This window comes from Mustelus asterias, chromosome 5, assembly GCF_964213995.1.
Source record: "Mustelus asterias chromosome 5, sMusAst1.hap1.1, whole genome shotgun sequence".
Taxonomy (NCBI): Eukaryota; Metazoa; Chordata; class Chondrichthyes; order Carcharhiniformes; family Triakidae; genus Mustelus; species Mustelus asterias.
The window spans coordinates 83,293,937-83,310,504 of NC_135805.1; the positions used below are offsets into that span (position 1 = coordinate 83,293,937).

General features: G+C 43.6%; 1 protein-coding gene across 1 annotated transcript in view; it reads left to right on the forward strand.

Moving 5' to 3' along the window:
* LOC144494136 (macoilin-like) overlaps nucleotides 1-16,568 on the forward strand; it is a 96,344-nt gene that overhangs the window by 67,277 nt on the left and 12,499 nt on the right. The window contains exon 4 of the mRNA XM_078213733.1: nucleotides 10,786-10,909. Within this exon, the coding sequence (XP_078069859.1) occupies nucleotides 10,786-10,909 (124 nt within the window). The remainder of the gene's footprint in view (nucleotides 1-10,785; nucleotides 10,910-16,568) is intronic.

The window sequence follows — 16,568 nt, forward strand, 5'->3', positions numbered from 1 at the left end:
AGTGTTGATTATTTTATTTAGTATTGCTAAAGTCGAGTAACAAAACTAAAGTTTGAGGCACAGAAATTGATCTGCGTACTTTTATGGGACCAATGTCATGTTCCTCAAGGACACCTGAGAAACATCCAAATCAATACTGGATTGAGTTATTGGGTGATCACCTAAAACAGGCGATAGGCTCCTCACATACACTATACAGGGGCCAGATGTATTTTTAAAAGACTTGTTGGGGCAATTGAGCTGCCCTAAGCAGAAAGGTATTGAGTCTGCTCAGATTTCTGAGGAATGATTGTAGCCCAGAAAATTGCTGACAACTAGCAAAAAAGGTAGGGTTCTTTTACAATTGATATGGAGCCAGGAGGAGCAAGAATTCAGGTTGATTTGAGTAGAATGCTTGGTTGTCACAAAAATGGTCATGAGAGTCTGGTTTGGGGGAGGACATTTCTATGCTGGGACTTTCCTTGACCTTGTCCTCTGTCATCTCAGGTGACCTGGATGTAGGAATGAATTCATTTTACAATGATGTTCAGAAGATTAATATTTGCTGTAGAAATGGGCAGGATAGGCAAGGATCTGGTAATCCAGTTTAATATTTAATTATTTACCCTGCATCAACCTGAATAACACGGAAAAATGGACACTAAGCCAAAGGAAAGTCTTGCTTATCACTGCTAATGTATTAGGATATGCATGAATGTATACCTTACATATCTAATTATCAATCCTATTGTACAGACCAGTTTCATTATTTTTCTGTATCTATGTTTGTTTCTTGCTTTTGTGAGTCCAAAATAAGCAGTCCATTAAAAGTGTAATTTCAGATTTTCAGTATCTGCAGTATTTCGCGTTTATTTCAGAAGTGTAATGCTTGTTTCAGAAACGTACTTAATTTTAGAATCATTTAAAAACTCTACTGATTCTGTTGTGTTGATTTACAGTGACCTTTCTCGCGAAACTAATGTTTGAACTCACATTTAGCTAAAGGAATGTTTTCCCTGTCTGGTCTTTGAATCTAGGCTCACCCTGATGAATATCTTAAATTGGCTAAAAGGAAAATCTCATGAAAGTCGTTGCAATGTATGGCAGGGTACTTCTGTTATAGGATCACTTGGGAGTATTGTATGGTTTAGATTTTAAAGAGGAAAGAGGAGACCCCGTATAAAATAACTGACAAAACCAATGTTTAGCCTAACTTTATCTGCAATCTGTAAAGGACATTTGCACATTCAAATCATTTAGTGGCGGCACTATGTCTGGTACCAGAGTGAGGGTTCTGCAGATTTTGTTTTTTTCTTGTTGGTTTATTATCAATTGTCATGCACAAGTACTTGAAGGAGACAAATCTAAGTGTGATTTTAAAAAAAAAAATTGTTTCACTTTCACCAAAGTTTTCCTTTTGCCCTTGAGGGCACTGATTCATGCTGGCACAGTGTCCTGAGTAACAGCCATCCTTTGTTATTTTGCTGTTATAACATCAGTTATGAGGATGAATTGGAGAAAATCATCATAGAATCCCTACAGTGCAGAAAGAGGCCATTTGGCCTGAACCCTGTAACTCCACATATTTACCCTGCTAATCTCCCTGACATTGGCCTTATCATGGCCAATCATCCTAACCCACACGTCTTTGGACTGTGGGAGGAAACCGGTGCACCAAGAGGAAACCCATGCAGACACAGGGAGAATGTGCAAACTCCACACAGTCGCCTAAGGCTGGAATTGAACCCGGGTCCCTGATGCTGGGAGGCAAGCAGTGCTAACCACTGTGCCACCAAGAGCTTGAAACTGTTGTCCTTGGAAAAAAGGAGGCTAAAAGGAAATTTAATACAAATGTTCAAAATCATAAAGGGGCTGGGCAGAGTAGATGAGGGAAACTGTTCCCTCTCATTAAAGGATCAAGAACGGGAGGGCACAGATTTAATGTGATTTGCAAAAAAAGCAACTGTGATATGAGAAAATACTTTTTCATGTAGTGAGTGGTTCAAGTCTGGAATGCACTGCCTGGAAGTTTGGTAGAGGCAGGTTCAGTCAAGGCATTCAAGAAGGCATTAGATGATTACTTGAATAGAAACAATGTGAATGGGTACAGGGAAAAGTTAGGGCAGTGGCTCTAAGTCATGATGCTCCTTTGGGGAGCTGGTGCAGAAAGGATGGGCCAAATGGCCTCCTTCTGCACTGTAACAATTCGATGATTCTGTGTTGGACATTCTTTTCATAGCTGCCTAAACAATGAGAATAGGCAGGCTATCAACTTTGAGGAGGCTTCACAGCTAAGCCTGCCAGTGCATTCACAGAGGATCTCATTTAAGATATCCATAAGTAGCAGGATTCCTCGTTCATTACCTGGGGCACTGAGGGTCATTTTAGCACCGCTATCACCATCACAGCTGGAGATTAGTTATTTCAGCAAAGAGCAGACATTGAACGTTGAACTCTCCTGGTCTGTGCAGTTCATTTCCACACAAGGCAATGCATTTACAGTGCAGCCACTGGAGAAGTTACTTCCATTTTATAAATGCATAATGTATTGTGCAGATTTATAAAGCAGAAAACTGAATTTGCAGAGCCCGAGTTTCTAACAAAATTTGGCCTTTAAAATGGGTGTCCCAGCATTTCTAGGGTGGCATCCATGTTTGCCAGTTGAACCACCATAATGACATTGCTGTAGTTTCCATCATGGTCCAAATATTCCATTTTAGGCTTGCACTGACGCTACTGGAGGATCATTAGAATAAATGCTGCGGTGAAATGGCTTTTGAGTTCAGAAAACCAGTGGCTCCAACAAGGGTAATTAGTGGTGGGCAATAAATGCTGACCTTGCCGGTGAGGCCCATGTCCCATGATTAAAAAAAATAGAATTGGTGTCAGCATCAACTGAGACTGTTGGAAGTGCCTGTAACATGAAGAAATTGAAAGTTTAAAAAACATTTTTTTATTGACCTTGTTTATGGTTCAAGCTAACCTGGACAGTAAGAAGAGTCTGAGATCCTGTGAGACCATTGGGATATTGTTTTCCTGAAACACAGTAAGAGGTTCTGCGTACCAAGCATGGGTGCTCCTTTGTTTTGAGGAATCTTTTCAGAGATTTTATTGAGATTTTAAAAAAATGAAAGGATTAGTCAAATACAAGGATACATTATTTAAGTTGGCTAGGTTAGAAGAGTTCAGGTTGCTATGGTCCTTTTGAATGGCAGAGCAGGCTCAAGGGGTCAAATGGCCTACTCCTTAGATCTGGATTTGGTGGAGAACCTCGCCATCGTGGCAAAAATCCCAGAAACGTAAAAGATTCTAAGTCCCGTCTCCAAGCATAGCATTTCCCACCTTCATGGGGGTGGAACTGGATTCAAGCCAGGGTTTCACGCATGCATGATTTGCGGAGGCAGCTAGCCATTTAAATTACCAGCTGCATCCACTGAAGTGGGATTTTGGAAGACCAGGAGTGTGGAATCTGGTGTGTGCAGACTAGATCAGGCAAGAGGAGGCCTAAACTTAGAACCATAGAACATTACAGCACAGAAACAGGCCTTTTGGCTTCTTGGCTGTGCCGAACCACTTTTCTGCCTAGTCCCACTGACCTGCATCTGGACCATATCCCTCCACACCCCTCTCATCCATGTACCTGTCCAAGTTTTTCTTAAATGTTAAAAGTGAGCCCGCATTCACCACTTCAGCTGGCAGCTCATTCCACACTCCCACCACTCTCTGTGTGAAGAAGCCCCCCCTAATATTCCCTTTAAGCTTTTCCCGCTTCACCCTTAACCCATGCCCTCTAGTTTATTTCTCCCCTAGCCTCAGTGGAAAACTTGGCGGGTGTATTTGGACAGCCGGGGTATCTCTTTGAATAAGGTCCCGGGACACTTTTAGGAGAGGTAAGGCACCTTTGCAATTGTTAAAAATGAACATGGGTTTGCCCTTTTTACCTAAAAGGTAATTGGAATGATCATGCTGTCAAAGAGCTGTTCAGCTATCAAGGAATTGCCCAGCTATTAAGAACCTTTCTGCCGGCAAGGAAATGTTAAGGAGCTATCCAGCTGTCAAATGTATCAAAGAAGTGTTAAACCTGTCAAAGTTATCCAGGAAAAGAGCAAGGATACAAAGTGAGTTGGCATGGAGAGGGTAGTGATGGGTGGGAACATGGGTTAACAAGAGTTGACACTAAATTTGCATAGGGGGAACAGGAGCAATGGGTGTGGGTAGAGGGGCACTAAGTTGGCATAAACATTGAGTGAGTGGGAGAATGGGTTGGCATGCATGGACCGTAGGCTGTGAGTGGTGAAGAGAGTGAAGAGTGAGGTCTGAGGGATGTTTTTTATTTATTTTATTTCAATACAGCCCCTGAACACAGAGGCAGGTCTTGCAGCCAGCCTGCCTCCGTACCCGGAAGCCTGCCTTATTAATTCTGGGATCGTCCATCCCAACTCCTGCTTCAGCTGATCCTCACCAACTAAACCTCTGACCTGCAGGTGGACATTTTGAAAGTTCCGGTTTTCGGAGCAAGGAAATCGCTGACTTGGCGAACCCAACGTGGGGACAAAAATTCTGGTTCCTAATTACAGCAGCATAGAAATAGGTAGATGTTCAAAGACACTTTTTACAGAAAGTCATCAACCTCTGGAATAAGTTGCTGGCAGGTTCCGTGATTGTAGGTTCATTGTGAGCATTCAGAAGGGAGCTGAATAGGTTCCTGAGAATGTGGCCAACATATCCATGAACAGAGGGTAGGTGATCCTTGAGAATTGTGTCACCTAGACGATGCGGTTTCCTGGAATTTATTTGATCACTTTGAAGGTTAGTGTTTCTTTTCTAAACTGGCCTGAGGGGACCGTATAGCTGCAGGGAAGGAATGCATGTGATGTAGGGTGTTGGATACCCTGCAGTCGGTCTTAATAAGATTTTTATAGGTTAACTCAATGTACTTATTAAGTACAAGAAGTATACCCATAGATACAGTCAAGATCCAAACGAGGAGCTGTCTTCATACTTGCTTGTGCACATGGCTCTGTCCAACACCAAACTGACCCCTAGGTGTGGGTCTTATGCTTTCTTACATCACTGTGTGGCCCGTACTGTACACATTAACTTATACGTGCCAGATCCTTATACTACACCTCCCCCAAGTCTTTATTCAATGTATTTTAATTTTTCTAGTTTATTCCATGTACTTACACCATTATTGGTACCTCCCCTCTCTCCTTCCCCCCCCCCTCCTTCCCCCCCCTCTCCTTCCCCCCCCTCCTTCCCCCCCTCCCTCTCCTTCCCCCCCTCCCTCTCCTTCCCCTCCTCTCCCTCTCCTTCCCCTCCCCACCCCTCACCCCTTGTAGGATTTTAGTTTTTCTCTGTATCTTTTGCGAGATTTTAGGTTTTTCCATTCGCTGCCGCCATGTTGTAGCATGTGGGACACCGATTGGTAAGTCTTACCAATGTAGGATGTCTTTGTAGTCTTAAGTAGGTTAACTATATGCATTTAATCATAGAATCCCTACAGTGCAGAAGGAGGCCATTCGGCCCATCAAGTCTGCACTGACCACAATCCCACTCAGGCCCTATTCCCACAATCCCTCATATTTGCCCTACTAATCCCCCTGACACTAGGGGCAATCAACCTAACCCGCACATCTTTGGAGTGTGGGAGGAAACCAGAGCACCCAGAGGAAACCCACGCAGACACGGGGAGAATGTGCAAACTCCACACAGACAGTAACCTCAAGCCGGAATTGAACCCGGTCCCTGGCGCTGTGAGGCAGCAGTGCTAACCACTGTGCCATCGTGCCGCCCCTAACTAGTTACTTCTTGTAGTTATTAACTACATAGATTACATAGATACAGTAAAGGGCTGAACTGAGCATATGTCTCCATGTTTGCTTGTGCACACAGCTCTGTCCAACGCTAGACTGGCCCCTAGATGTGGGCCATGTATTCCCTTACATCATTATATGGGTGGTACTGTATTCAGTCCCATGTAAACCCTATGTATGCCAGACCCTTGTACCACAATGATGTGTGAAACTTATACTATGACTGTATAAACAAGATTGTTTGGCCAGTCAGTCTTGGACCTTCATTTTTGTATGTTTGACATACTTACAGTTCTAATGAAAGAGAAGAACCTTATAGGATGGAGGAAAGGAGAGAAACAATATATAAAGAGGACACAGTCTTCACGATACTCCTTTTATATAATTTACAAGCCATAAAATTCATCTGTCTGGACAGATCTCCCACAGCTGTGAAGCTTTGTATCATTTATGTGTCACTGCTTGTTTCAAGAAACTGCAGGTGATCGATAAAATATCACTCAGGTTGACATCAGATAGCTGATGTGCTTTTTAGCAAAGTTAGGAGACACGGTGCATTAAAAATAACATTTTAACATAGAAAAAACACTCCAGATCGTTTCACTGACATGAAATGTAAAAAGGCAACAGTTTATTGGAGGAGTGACTAATATCTTCATCATAACTTAAGATCTTAGCCATCCGTAACTGTTCCATTACCATTCAATGAGGTCCTGGCTGATCTAGGCCCAATTTCTTGTGGTGGTTTTAAAAACTGGACCACAGGCCCCAAATGTTCAAACAAATGAAGAGCTTTATTGAAAGGATGCTAACACTACAGGTTGTTAACATAGACTGCCCATTTGCCCGTGCAAATAGCCGACGATGTCATCAGGGATATCAAGTGATTGGTCTCTTAAAGTGCCCTTGTTCCATTGAAAAGCTGCTAGTGAGGAAACACTAGAAATAACATGAATACACAACATTTCCTTGCTCCATAATCCCTTAACACCTTGGTTTAACAGAAAACTTTCAATCTCAGATCAAAAATTCCCAATCGAACCAGCATCAATGTTGTTGTGGAAGTGATTTCCAACTTTTTTGCAGTGAGGCAGAAAAGGTGATAGTGTTGTTCAGTGGCTGAATTCTGCCTGTGAATCAGAATACTGCGGGTTTAAACTTCAAGACATCAACATATAATCATGGACCAGTGTAATACAGCGATACTGAGGGTGTGCTGTAATGTCATGGTGCAGTCCTTTGAATGAAACAGTGTCCTGGACATATTCGATCCTGTAACCATCACCAGTCAAAACAGATGATCTGATTATTGGTGCAATAGAAGGTATGCGCATAGTACTGTGAGCATCTTCTGCTAATCCCATCAGCTTTCTTAATAGAGGAGGGTGCCACTTGTTGAATACCCAGATGGTGTGCAGACACATCTAGAGAATCCTTTGCATCAATGACAGATTTGCAGGAAATGTACATGTTTTAGTCATCCTTGGGCATTCAGCTTCTACCAGGATTATCATTAGGTGAACCATCAGGGCTTTAAAGGACTCAGACTTGGTTCAGTGGTTCTTGCCTGTGGATCAGTGTAATACTGATACAGGGATCTGAGGGTGTGTTCTAATGTCATGATGCAGTCCTTTGAATTAGACAGTGTCCAGGACAACATTGATCCTGTAATCATCGCCACTTGAAACAGATGATCTGATTATTGGAACTGTCGGAAATGACCAGGACTTCCACATCCAGGTCACGCCCACCATTTTTAAAGGTTCATAGTCTTCCCAACACTCTGAAAATCCAATCCCTAGTTTCAAAAGGACGACACAAAGGGTGCTGTCCTCCACTGCAGTCTATACTTTGTGCAGGTGACGGTCACCTAATGCTTTAAGAGGGATAGCTTTATTACAAAAGCTGCCACCCACCATTAATGGCAATAAACAATGATGGGGGCAATCTTACTAGCTCATGCTGCCAGTTGATGGGTGGGACGAGCCGCTCAGATAGCGCAATAGGCAAAAAATCAGGTTCTCACTTCTCATAATTTTACCGGCCCTGGATGTGATTTACCTTGTGCCCGGGAAGGGCGCAAGGCTGATTTCAATATTTAAATTTGAACATTATTAGTGAGCCTGGCACTCAATTGTTCTGGCTCACTTGCCTTAACGGCCTCACTGATGAAGATGCTCATTGGCGAGGATTACAGATAGTCCTCATCACTGGGGACTTGATGTGGTGGCCTCGCCAGTAGGACCAGAGGCCATTGAGGCCCCCGTGGTGGTCACCCTGGCACTGCCCACTGGGCACCCTGGCACCGCCAGCCTGGCACTGCCCACTTGGCACAGTGCAGTGCCAAGGGGCAGCGCCTAAGGGGAGGGCCTATGAGCAATATGTTAGTTCTCATGGTATCTCAATATTTTTAAAAAGTACAATGATCTGTTTGCTATCGTGCCTTCTGTTATCAAGTCTTTGAAGTAACTCTGGTCTGCAGCTCTGGTGGTGAGAGAAATGGCATCTCGCTCTACTTGGCACACAAGACACTTCTCTGAGTTTCTTCCAGTGGAGACATTTCTCTCCTTTGCTGTAATTTCTGCAAGAATGCCTGAGATCATCTTCATGAAAATTTCTGTCTCTTCATTGATGTTGCCTTCCAATCCAGCATTCCCTCCATTGGGAGCCTCTGCAAACTCTTCCAATAGGAGGCATCTTTTTTAAGATCCACAAAATTTTAGAAGAGTCATCCGTAGTAGCTACTTGTCAGTTAGCTCAGTCCTTCAAAGCATTTGACGCTTAATCTTCCATTGCCCCACCCCCTGTTGCTGCTGCATATCTTCAGCCAAAAGCTGTAAAAAAGCTACAGCTGTAATCTCTTCCCCCACCCCAAACGCCTGCACTACCACCTCCCCCCACCCGCCTCCCACCCTGATACTCCCATGTTACATGGGAGTTGTGTTTAACTAATACCATACCAGTCGCAAATTAAATGATTAATGCTGGGGTGGATCACTGTGTGCAATTCCTGGCTCAGTGGCAACAAGACAAGTGGTTCTTTCAAATTGAGACATACAATATATGGTTGAATTAACTGAGGTTTGATTTCTATCACCCTATGATGCTCTCAGAATAGGCATTAAAAAAAAAATTCAAACACTATCAGCTCATGTTTGTACTACTTTTTAATCTTCCTAATATCGCTTCCATATAATACAGGATTGCATTGTGGAGTCCAGTAATTATGGAGCAGGAAGACAAACTGCCCATTTTAGACCCTACAAAATTTCCATTGTAATTACTTCTTAAATAATTCCGGGATTTTCACTTCCCCAGCTCCGGCCTGATCTTTCGTGGCACGATGGCGCAGTGGTTAGCACTGCTGCCTCACAGCGCCAGGGACCCGGGTTTGAGTCCCGGCTGGGGTCACTGTCTGTGTGGAGTTTGCGCATTTTCCCTGTATCTGCCTGGGTTTCCTCCAGGTGCTCCGGTTTCCTCCCACAGACCGAAAGACGTGCTGGTTAGGTGCATTGGCCATGCTAAATTCTCCCTCAGGTGTACCCGAACAGGCGCCGGAGTGTGGCGACTAGGGGATTTTCACAGTAACTTCATTACAGTGTTAATGTAAGCCTACTTGTGACACTAATAAATAAACTTCAAAAAACAGTCTGGAGTGCAGAGTCAGGAAAATACCCAACTCCACAAACTCAAATCAGAAAAGAATGCCTGGAATCTTCAGATTCTCTGTCGGGAGTTGGGTCCACTGACCCTTCTTCGAAGGCCTAAAGTCTACGAGTCGTGTTTTAGACACCCCAGTAACAAAATTTGAATCTGTTTCAAGCTGTGAATCGCGGACGTATAAACCACAACCTGCCCCCTGGTGAAATGGTGGGTATCAGGTTTGCAGGGGAGGGGTGTCCAGAGTCAGCACTCTGACACCATTTTGGCTGAGCTTTCCATAGCAGTGGAATTTCAAGCCTGTATCTGGAAATTCACTCCAAATACTGCTCAATTCTTGTCCTAGCCTCAAATGTAGTGATTTCCAGACTTCTCTTTCCATACTGTTCACTATGTTATGTACCACTACCAGGTGTTAAAGCCCCTGTCTTCCCAATCCTTCCTCAAAGCTCAAACTTTTGCCAATGCAGACAAGCTGCCAGCACTACTGGCTAAAATGAAGCATTTCTATCCCTTTTCGGGGTCTTAACCTACATGAATATTGATCACACTTCTTCTTTGTCACATCCAAGGATGTGTGGGTTAGGTTGATTGGCCATGATAAATTGCCCCTTAATGTCAGGGGGATCAGGAGGGTAGATATGTAGGGTTACGGGAATAGGACAGTACCTGGGTGGGATTATTGTCGGTGCAGGCTCGATGAGCCAAATGGCCTCCTTCAGCACTGTAGAGTCTATGAAAACCTCTCATGCAACCTTGGTCTTCAGCAGTTTCTTCCAATTACTAATTGATATTGTTTTTGATTGATTGGATAGACAGTGGTATGAGTTTTTATGGTTTCAGTAGAAAAAAAAGCAACATTTGAAGGTGCACCTGACTCGAAAAATGCCAGTGAATTATCAGTAAAAGTTGTCACTTTCGACATCATCACTTTAGAAATTAGCTCTGCAATTGGTTCACATTTTGGATAATGGTGCCACAGGTAATGTTCTGATCCACCACAGCGAAGGACACCACAAGCTCTAAATTTACCCATCAATTGTAATTATTCCTGTAAACTGCATAAGATCAGATCTGCTTAACAATGTTATGATTTCATAGAATCATAGAATCCCTACAGTGCAGAAGGAGGCCATTCAGCCCATCAAGTCTGTACCGACCACAATCCTACCCAGGCCCTATTCCCGTAACCCCACACATTTACCCTGCTAATCCCCCATGACACTAGGGTCAATTTAGCACGGCCAATCAACCTAACCCGCACACCTTTGGACTTTCTAATGCTTTCTCTGGATTTCTAATGCTATGTCTTTCTGTTTCTTTCCTGCAGATAAAGGTGGTTGCTTGTCTACTTTGTCTCTTTGGATACTTTTTATTTATATAGAAGCAACAATTAGATTTAAGGATTTAAGAAATTTCAATGTAGATCTTTGTCGCCCATTTGCAGCGCACTGGTAAGTCAGAGAATCTAATAAGTTTTGGAATTTACTAGACAAGATGGATTTGGTTTTAAAATTTGTGTATTACCTCTGCTGATTTCATCCTCCTGCGCTGCTGTTCCTGCTGCTCGAAGGAATTGAACAGATGTGGGCTGGCAATCTCCCCATGGATTTATCCGATGGCAGGAATTGGGGTTGATGCAACAGTTCAGCTCCCCTTTGACAATATAGGCCTCGAATTAGTGGGGATTTTGATGACGAGAGTTTGCTCTCATTGCCCCTCTGAATTTGACCACAACTTTAGAATGCAATGCAAGCACAAAGTAAGGGGGGATGCTTAGGTTGTGCTTTGTCATTTATTGCTCCCACAGTAAGCTGCACTGTGGACCCCTCTCCCCCGAGCCACAATCTACAAAATCGATTGATTTGGCAAGATCTTCCCGTTTTCCACTCCCACATCACAATTAGAAACCCTGTAAAAAGTTAAGCCTTATTCAATGACGACCTGAATAATAGCTGAACAACCAATACGAACCTAAAAAAAATTATATTTATGGATTGTTGTTAAATTTCTCCGTTATGATTAGTAAATTTTCATTGTTTCTGTTTTTTATCCTTTCTTTTGGTTCAGCTCCTACTTTATCTCCCTACGTATGTCCTTATATTTATTGCATGCTTTGTAAAATTGTTTAAAGGTTATTTGATGCTTATTTGGTGCTATCCATTTCCTGGTTGGCTGTCTGTAAGAATTCTGAAATGTGATTGACTGCTTGAAAAACTTGATGGCATCACTGCAGCTCCATGCTGGGAATCCCCATTAAAATGTGCTGCAATCAGTTACACATCAAATGAGTTAATAATCTCATCACAGAGATCAGGGGGTGGCACAGTCTGCGCGGAGTCTGAATATTCTCCCTCTGTCTGCGTGGGTTTCCTCCGGGTGCTCTGGTTTCCTCCCACAGTCCAAAGATGTGCGGGTTAGGTGGATTGGCCATTCTAAATAGTGTCAGGGGGACTAGCTAGGGTAAATACGTGGTGTTATGGGGATAGGGCCCTGGGCTGGATTGTGGTTGGTGCAGGCTCGATGGGCCGAATGGCCTTCTTCTGCACTATAGGATTCTATGATTCTAGATCACTAAATTTATCAGTGCAGCTTTATTTTGAGGTCAGCAGTGAGGGCTCTTACTTCAGCGCTGATGACAAAGTCTGGACCATTGTTCTCAGTAGTTGATACTGCCCAATTCTTTCTTTAACCCATGTTGGTTGATCAATGTCAACATTTGCAGATTGAAATAGAAAAGTCCAAATGACTATTCACTGAGAATTATGGTATAACTTATGCGTTCGCTGCTAAAATCCAGGGCTGAATATTACTGGGGCGAGGATGACTTTCCACTTTCAGGAAGCAAACTCAGTGTGGAGCTAACCTGTTCCATGTCAGCCCACCCTGCAGCCATTACATTCTGCAGGCAGGCTAACAAGGGCCGAGCGGGACTTCCAACTCTCAATGGGGAGGAAGCCCTGCGCTTGGGAGCTCCCGGCCAATCTCATTCATTGACAGCTCCATCAGTCCCAGCAGCGCCAAGAGCACATTAGTGGACACTGCTGGGACTGCGGGAGGATGAGGAAAGAAGCCCCTGGCTACCCGACAACAGATAAGTCTGGGGTGCTGGGCAGAGAGGGTATGGGCAGGTTGGAGGGGGCTTGGTGGCTGGGTGGGGAGGTTGGGCAGATGGTGAAGGTGAGCAGAGGTGTGGGTTTAAGTCTGTCGGAAGAATGGGGTTTCTATCTTATTGGTGGCTGTCCATCAATTGGCAAAATGCTGCCCCTGGAGATAGAAACCCCTCCAGATGGAATCAGATGGAGCCCGATCTTCAACAGTCCTCTGAGTATCTGGAACCTCAGTTGTCACGGCTTCTCTCAGTTGCTGGACCCTGTCTACTGTGCTCACCAGAACGTAGCCCTGATTCTATATTTGATCCCTCTGTGACCCAGGCGGATGTAGCTGAACTGGTGGAGGGTGCGGGAGAGAAAGACGCCATTGGTGTCATTGTGTTAGAGGTGGAATATTTGGTAACTTGGAGTGGCTGAGGCCTGAGGTTTGGATTGTGGACACCTGTCAAGGAGAACAAAAGGAAACATGTTAATTTTTCACAGGGTCTATGAGCAGAGCACAATGCTTGGCGTGGTCCTGAGTGCCCATTATGGTAGCACCAGGTTGGACGTATTCTCACTCAGATGCCATGCCACTCCAGCCTCACCATCAGCAATGGATTGGCCTCCCTTGAAATCTGGAGGGCCCCTTCATCAGCAGGGGTGGCAGTCTTGAGATCAGACATCCCCCTGCCTCTCTTTGCTCTTTGGTTTTGATTATGGATCTGCTTATCTTGCAGGAGAGTATGTGGCTTCATTATTCTGCCGACCAAAATGTATGAGCTCACACTGAGCTATAGTGAAATTCATTTGCTAATTACATGCCAATTCTGCTATGTCTTCCTTTTTTTTGTTGCAATCCTCTGTATTAACCGTACCCCTCAAATCGGTGTCAGTGACACTTTGTGAAATGGTACTTCCAACCCACAAGTTCACACTGTTTGTGTAAATGGTGAACATCTCCAATCCTTGTGAAATCCCACTTCCCTGCATTTGCCAACTGGAGAAACTCTTACACTCTTTTCTGCTTTGTAGCCAGTTTGCTGTTCGTTCTGCCACTTATCCCCGAGCCCTATGCTCTGACCTAATAAGAAGACTATGTGGTACCTTATCAAAGGCTTTTTGGGAATCCAAATGTATTGTGTCTTTTGAATTATCCTTATCTAACTTTTCTATTACTTCAAAGAATTAATTAAGGATTATCAAGCATGACCATCCTCTTTGGAATCAGTGCTACTTCTTGTTGCACTTTCCGTTTCTGGATATTTTTCTATTGTATCTTTGAGCAAGAATCCCATTATCTTCTCTTTCACCAGTATTAGATTGTTTGATTTATTGTTCCATGGGCATGCTCTTCGTTGCTTTTTGCATAGGAATCACATTGGCTATCGATAAGTCCTCTGATATTACTTCCATTTCTACAACCACTTCAAACCATTTCAATGGTGGACAAGTTCCCCTTTCTTTCCCTCAGATTAGTTCCTCCCCCCCCCCCCCCCCCCCAAACCCCGACCCTATTTTCAATCAAGCACCTCTATGTACCTTTACGTCTATTCCACCTACTGTTTTATCGGAAATGGGGTGACTACAGACAACATTTTTCTCATCCTGCCAAACTGAAACATCTAGGAGCAGGAAAAACAAATAAAGAGGCTAAATCCATTCAGCAAGTATCCGAGTACTCCATCTGCCCAAGGTATCAAAAAAACGGATAAAAATATAAAGCTCTCTTTACTGTACCAGCTTTACTGTTTCACAGCTAAAATTATATCAAACTCCACAGATGCGGTTTGTAATTGGGATTATTTTAAAAATGAATTGGCCTAAAACTAAATTAATTACCTGCGACTCATGTAGGGGAATTAATGGCACTATACATTTTTCTTAATATTAACTTGGTCAATTAAAAATATTTAAGTGCATTTTTAATTTGAGCTAAATTAAACTTAATGTCTACTTTGAAAAATAGATCTGTTTTAATGCTATTGCTAAGGTAACATTATCATGCTGCAGATAGAAATACGGAAAACCATCCAGTGTGTTAAATGAGGCATAAGGTGAGACAATTAAGGATGATCTTGAACATTTTGCCACTTTATATTGCCTGCTTCCTTTTGCATCACTTTAATCGTTCCAGAGAGAAGCAGGTGGACCATGCAAACAGCTTCACAGGATAGCAGACTTCTCCATGGTGTTACTGAATCTGCACATGTTGCTTTGCGAGCACCCCATGTATATTCAGGGATCTGCTGCAACCTCACTAAGACTCCATTTCCCCAGTGTCCATTTGATATGCGACTCTGCTCAGAACATCAAGCTTGTCAATCCTTGGTATCCTGGCAGCAATCATGATGCTGTTATTCTGCATCAGTCTGCTATACCATTAGCATTTGAATCATCACGAGAGACCAGAGGGTGGCTACGAGGTGACAAGGTCTATCCGTTGTCCACATGGCAATGACGGTCATAAAACACTTACACGCATCGGCAGAATGCATAAATTGAGAGCTATGCCACTCAAATTGCCATTGAGTAGACCATTGGGGTCTTGGAGCATTCCTTCCACTGCACTAGAGGATCCTATACAACCTCCTCACCCTGAGGGCCATCCTTGCCAACAGGTGTGTGGTAAACAGCTGCAGAGGAGGAGGAGAAGGAGGAGAAAGCAAAGAGCTAATTAACACCTCATCTTTCCTGGTGGATGGTCCATGATTGTGGTATCGGTGTACGCACCCCAAAATCCCCATTCAACAACAGTTCCATAACTTGCCTTCCCTCTGCTACTGACTATCATAATATCTTTTTAATCAGAATGCTGAAATAAAAGCAAAACAAACATTCAAAACCAACCTTATCAAACAAACCATCTAATAATCCATACAAAAGTCAGCGAATCACCTTAGTGCCTGACTTCTGTTGTGCCTTTTCCTGGGCTAGTACTCTTTCACAGTACTCCCCCAGTGGCTGCAACATGGCCGCTGGCATTCAGTGGAAGAGACAATCTAATTTTGGATTGCAACACCTTTTCCTGGTGATAGCAGTCTGGTCTCGCTGATGACAGGTCACAGCAAGGGCACCAGCGGTGTGGTGTGAGGACAAAGACTAGGCGAGGACAACAGGCCTGTGCTCCATGGTACCATTGTCACTCCCCTGGGATAACACCTCAGTAATCCTAGTAATCTGTTGGAGGGCAGATTTACTGACTGCAGTGAAACCCTGCAAGGCCCTTTGAGCACTAATATCTGAAGTAATAATAGCAGCAATCTGAATCTGTGTGGCAGCAAGTTGAGCTTGCATGTTTTCAGTATGTTTCCACTGTCGCACTCAGACACACGGTGGTTTCTGCCTGTTCATTAGAAATTAAGACAGTGCCATCAGGTGTTGCACCATGGTTGGGTGAGCAAGTACTTGTGTTAAGATTGGTTTGTCTCGGGATTTGTTAGCTTTTTATTCTAGAAGGGATCTCGCTGGAGGCAATGTCTGTGTTCAAAAAGCATTTATTTACATGCCAACTATTTACAAAGGTTAAAGACTAACATATAATGAGAGCAGCTCTCTGACAAGCTACTCAGACATCCGCCCTCAGTGTGTGACAAACTGTGTTATAGCCTCTATTGCACATGCTCAGTGGGCTCTTAGCGTTAACCCTTTACTGTCCAGCATCCTTATGCAGTTGGTCACCACGTCCATGGCAGAAAGGGTGGGCTCCAGGCTGTGCACAAAGCCCTGTGCAAGGTTGATGCCAAATTCCTCCATGTTTCTTGACCGCAGATTTTTGTCAGGCCTGCCCATCCAGCATGGATTTCTGTGTGTATGCCCGTATAGCACGCAAGAAACAATACTTTTTACCATGAAGGGACACTGGCCTCAGAGAGTTATTTCAAAACCTTTTCAGATTTTATTATTATAAGTGCTAAGGCCTAATCTTCATCTTTCATTGTAAAAAAAAGAGATTAGTTGATCACTTATTTAATTGTTTATGGCGTGCAGCTAGCTGTTACATTTTCCTACACTACACTTC